Source organism: Microtus ochrogaster, linkage group LG1, assembly GCF_000317375.1.
Source record: "Microtus ochrogaster isolate Prairie Vole_2 linkage group LG1, MicOch1.0, whole genome shotgun sequence".
NCBI lineage: Eukaryota > Metazoa > Chordata > Mammalia > Rodentia > Cricetidae > Microtus > Microtus ochrogaster.
Window position 1 is genome coordinate 28,379,355 of NC_022027.1, and position 5,504 is coordinate 28,384,858.

General features: G+C 37.7%; 1 protein-coding gene across 2 annotated transcripts in view; it reads right to left on the reverse strand.

Moving 5' to 3' along the window:
* The window catches only part of Nfxl1 (nuclear transcription factor, X-box binding like 1), a 39,970-nt gene that overhangs the window by 1,382 nt on the left and 33,084 nt on the right, over positions 1-5,504 (reverse strand). For both annotated transcript variants that reach the window (XM_005359326.3, XM_026785251.1), the window contains exons 20-22: positions 3,361-3,465; positions 1,336-1,422; positions 527-580 (exon numbers count right to left, since the gene is read on the reverse strand). In XM_005359326.3, the coding sequence (XP_005359383.1) occupies positions 527-580; positions 1,336-1,422; positions 3,361-3,465 (246 nt within the window). The remainder of the gene's footprint in view (positions 1-526; positions 581-1,335; positions 1,423-3,360; positions 3,466-5,504) is intronic.

Below are 5,504 nucleotides of genomic sequence, written 5' to 3' on the forward strand. Positions count from 1 at the left end.
AAAAAAAAAAGTAAAACTAAATAAATAAACATTGCCTTAATTAGATTCTTTTATCAAATACTTTTTTCTTTAATGGGAAAAATGCTTCATGCTTTAATGCAAGTGATTATTTTAGGAAGAACTGAAATCCAATTGTAAAGAAGATAGCCTGGAGTGTCAGTCATCATCAAATGTTGGCTTTTATCCTCCTGGTAAGCACCAAGTTACTATACAATGATAATATAATGTACCAGAGTCCACAGTAATTGACTAACCAATGACGACCATTAAGCAAATATATATGTATTATCTACACACATAGTTTAGCCTAACAGACCCGCTACTGTAGGTCTAAGTTACACTTAAAGACTATCAGTGAATTTGATTTAATATAAAAAGGCATTTGACAACAAAACAAATCAGAATATTTCAAGGAGATTTTGATATAGAGAACAAACTCAATGCTGGGATGCATTTGGTTACTCTAGGCCACCCATGCTGTATGCAGAACAACTACAAGAGACAAGCCAGCCCGGCACTGAGGTACCTGCTGTCTTCGTTTTTCTTCTTCCAGAGCAGCGTTGGCTTCTGCTTCTTTAATCTATTTACATTTAAAAGTAAAATAAATAACTAGATATCAAATTATTTGTAGCAGTCTGGCATCTTCCCATCCAGGCTCTACCAATCTAAAGCAACTTTTGGTAGCCTTACATTGGAAAGTCTATAAAGAAATATAAATATTACATTGAGAAGTTTTGACCAAGTTCCATTCCATCTAATAGATTCAGGGTAGTGAATATAATTTATATTTTTGTTATAATTTAAATAAACATTTCCTCTTACCAGCTATGAGATTAGATCACAATTCAAGACTGAAATTAAAACACTTTAACTTTTCCTTAAGTTACCATATTAAGAATCAATTATTAATACCACATTTTCCTAGAGTAGAAACTGATCGTTTCTCTCACATGCCTGTCTGGAAAGCAAGACTTTGAATCAAGGAAACCAATCATTTGTGGACTGGCTGGTTTGGCAGGCAGAATCAACACTAAAGACATCTCAAACTGCAAACCATCCCCAAATCTTATGTTTGCATTACTTTAGCCTAATTTTCAGGAGGCTAACAGTATCATTATAACAAATGGCTATGGGCCAGAGCAAGCACACTAACGGATATAAAAGACAAAAAGTTTAGATACACAGCAAGCAATAAAACTACCTCAGGTCCAAAATAAGCCTATACAAGAAGCCTTCTTAATGTAAGCACAGTGACTTTACTAATATGAAGAACTGGAACAAATCGTAGGGAAAAGGGCATTAGCGCATTAGGAATAAGTCTTAATGAGACATCACCTCAGACGCTTTCCGCTTCATTTCCTTGCATGTTGCATCACACTCCACTGAAACCTGACTTTCACGTATTTTATTGCATGGCAATTCCTACAAGTAATAGAAATGGAAAATTTAGTCAATTGCTCTTTCAAATCACAACTATATGCCAGCAAAGCTCACCTAACAGCTGACGGTTATAAATATGCTACATGCACTAACATTATGTATCTTGATTCAAATGATTACTCCTTATTTTATATCTTTTTCTGACTGGGGGTAGGTGCACTTGAATGCGGTACTCAATCACCAGAAGAAGGTGTGCCTGGAGCTGGAGTTTCAGGATGCGTGCGGGATCTGCCATAGGGTACTCTGAAAGAGCGATATACTCTTAGCCACTGAACCAAAATAAACAGATCCCCTACTTCATTTAATTAAAACCATAAAATTAAAATAATAAACTTAATAATTTACTATATGACTCTATCAACTCAGCTGAACTTTATTTTTATCCTGCATATTTAATATTTTATCCTTTATATATTATTGTTATTCTTCCAAAGCATCTAGGAAATGTTCTAGAGCAGTATTGTCCAACAGAGTTCTCTGGGACAAGGAAATGCTCTGGCTGTGCACTGTCTGGGAGAGCATCAGCAACAACCTATGTCGACCGTACACTTGTGTGAGTATGCACAGTGTGCCAAGACTCCATCTACCTTGGTAATATACACACATTTAGTGCTGCTAGCTGGGGCTTTCCTGAAGAATTATAGAGAGTTCTTTCAACTATTAATATGTTTAGATTTCAGAAAACTGAAGACACATCCGGATTAAAAATAGTTTGGCAAATATTTTCTTATAAATGGGGTTAATTTAAATACAGACTAAATACAAATTTAAATGTGAATTTACCTACTATAAGAAAGTATAGTGAAAACTTATTTTAAAAAAAAGGAAATCCAAGAGCCACACAGAAGAAATTCAACAAATGTCTGTTGCATGGAAGAATAAAGAATTATGCAAAGAGAAACCAATTAGCTAAGGAAAGGACCACAAGAATACAATATAACATGATACAACTATAACTGCAGCATGGTAAATCAAGTCAAATAAAAGAAGTCTTTAAGGAGTCCCCTCTACCTGTTTGAAGTCAACTGAGAACTGAGTAAAAAAATCCTTTTTCTTAACCGTGTTTTTTTTTTTTTTTTTTTTTTTTTTGCTGGCTTGGAACTCACTCTATAAACCTGGCTGGCCTCAAACTCAAAGATCCACCTGCTTCTGCCTCCCAAGTGCTAGGATTAAAGGTGTGTGCCACCACTACCCAGCCTTAATTATTGTAGAATGATCTTTCTGGTCACTAAGTTTTCACCTGCTTATTCTTCCATTACTATCTTTTAACCAGGGCTGGAGATGGCTCAGAGGTTAAGAGCACTGGCTGTTCTTCCAGAGGTCCTGAGTTCAATTCCCAGTAACCACATGGTGGCTCACAACCATCTGTAATGAGATATAGTGCCCTCTTCTAGCCTGCAGGTGTACATACAGAATCCTCTATACATAATACATAAAAAATAAACTTTTTAAAAAATATTTTATCCTACAATTACTTTTTTCCAGGTTTGAGTATTAATTAATGAGGCTTACTTTATGACTATAAAGTTTTTTCAAGGGACTATTTTCAAAGGAGAATAAGACAGCAAATAAAAGCTTCATATAAAAAGGACAACAAACCTAATTCCAGACCATCGCCTACCCGAGGAACCCACGCCATCCCTCTCCCCAGCCCCTTGTTCACACTTCAGTTCGGAGCGCAGCAGTGCTATGCCAACAAAGGGCACCGCGCTCGAGCCAACAGAAAGCCATCTTTCACTCCTCTAAGATACAGAAATTCGACTGCCAATGCTGAAGTTTTAGACGAGCACTTACAGAAATAAATTGGCTTAGTTTAAATATAATAAAAAGATTCTAAAAACTAAAACCTTAAAATTAAAGCCAAAGAACTACCAACACACAAACCAAAGCAACAGGAATTCTATCATTTAAAATACTTACTCGTTTTATTCTTTTACAAGGGCATCTAAGTTTTACCTTCTGGTTACAATTAAAGGGGCATTCACCAGGATGACACATCTCTTTGCATCTATGGCCACAAGGAAGCTAAAGTTTAAAAAAAAAAAAGGCAACTGGTCATTTACGTTTTGGTCATACTCTACTTTCCCTTTTTCCCTAACGGCTATTTTAAGAGTGTCGCACATAGTGCCAATTAACCCTGAATAATGAATGGACTGATCCTTCTAATTTTTTTAGACAGATTATTATAATTATTTATACAAATTATTTTTTATTGAGCTCTACATTTTTCTCTGCTCCCCTCCCTGTACACAAATTATTTTTATTAGAAAATTTTAACGTTCTCAATCTCCACTTCAAATGTAAATGTCACTGTCACCCTACAAGCCAGGTGACTAGGCAATTAAGGTAAGCAAGTTTAAGTGCTGTCTGCCTCTCTGTCCTTTCTCCGAGGAGCCCTGGGGCAACAATGGAAGCCATGAGTGACAGAGGTCAGGCGCAGGCTAACGAGGACTGCTGAGTGTGCACAGAGAGCCCAGGAGTACTGTTGAAACATGAGGAAGGGGGATTCTTATCATTGTCACAACTGCTCAGCCTTTCATTCTGTTTACCCTTAACACACCTTTATACGTATAATCTAGGTGACAAGACAACTCAGTAAGTGCCATGGTGTTTAGTTATCTTTAATTATTTGCTATCTCTCTATCCTGAATGTCTTCACGTGAAACATTCTCTTCTACTCAAATCTTGCACTTCAGTTTGAACTCCATGACTGTAAAGGGCAAAGGAAATAAAGGGATACAAAACCACTGAAGGAGCCATGACTCCAGTGTGGCCCTCACTCTTCACCGCTCTACTCCAATGCACTGGAGGTGGATGAAAGGGTGGAAAGCACTGGTCCTATGTCACGCCTTCCTGATACTAAAAGTCTTCACACTTTCCAGAACGCCACTGCTAGCATGCAGGTCTCTTTCGCTGGCTGGGTCTTCTGAACCCTAATTATACATGTCTTCCTCAAATCCATCATTTGACTTTGCCATCCCATCTAACAGTCCACAATGCTCTTGCCTGCCCCCCAACCATAACTCATGAACTAAGGACCTACCCAGTTCCCTATTTCTTTTACAATTATTTATATAAATTACTTTATTAGAAATTTTTAATATTCTTAGTCTACACTTCAAGAGTTGATATCATAGTCTGGCTACATATGCTATTCCAGTTTCCTGCCTTATGTCTGTAGACATAAGACAAGACAAGTGTCTAGACCCAAGGTGAAGCAGTCAAGGAGACAAGGCAGGATTAATGTCTCACTGTAGAGACCAATTTCTTCACAGAACCTGGCCATCTGAATGCCTGGCTATAAGGCATTTCCTTCAGACTCTGTACACCAACACCCAATGTCCTCCCCTAAGATATGCCCCAACCTCACTCTTTTTATAAGTTACTCAAAACTAGCTCTGTAGCCTGCAACTAGAAGTGAAACTTGTTCACTAGTACCAGCGGTGCTGGTATGTCCACCAAGCACCCAAAGGCAAAAAGGGATATGCCACAGTCCTGAAGAGACACTCACTCGCTGCTGATCAGGAGTAAAATTTTAAGACACACACACAAAAAGCAACTTTTAAAAAATTGATAATGTAAGTATTAGCAAAAATGGGTAACAATAGAAACTTTCACATAACAAAAGTATGAAAATGTGGTAATTTTCCATAATTGGAAAATTCACTGTCAATAAATTGGCACATAAAATCATTTTAGAAATCATTATGATTTATTAAGGTTGAAATTAAACACGTTCTCTGTGGGCAAGGAATTGCACCACTTCTATGTGCCTATAGGAACCTACGCATACACAAAGCAGCATCTGTTCATAGCAGTGTTGTCTTAGTTAGGGTTTCTAGTGCTGCAACAAACACAATGACCAAAAAGCAAGTTGGGGAGGAAAGGATTTATTTGGCTTACATTTCCATACTGCAAATCCCAAAAGCATATGCTTTTAAAATACTAAGCAGCCGGGCGGTGGTGGCACACGCTTTTAATCCCAGCACTCGGGAGGCAGAGGCAGGTGGATCTCTGTGAGTTCGAGACCAGCCTGGTCTACAAGAGCTAGTTCCAGGACAGGC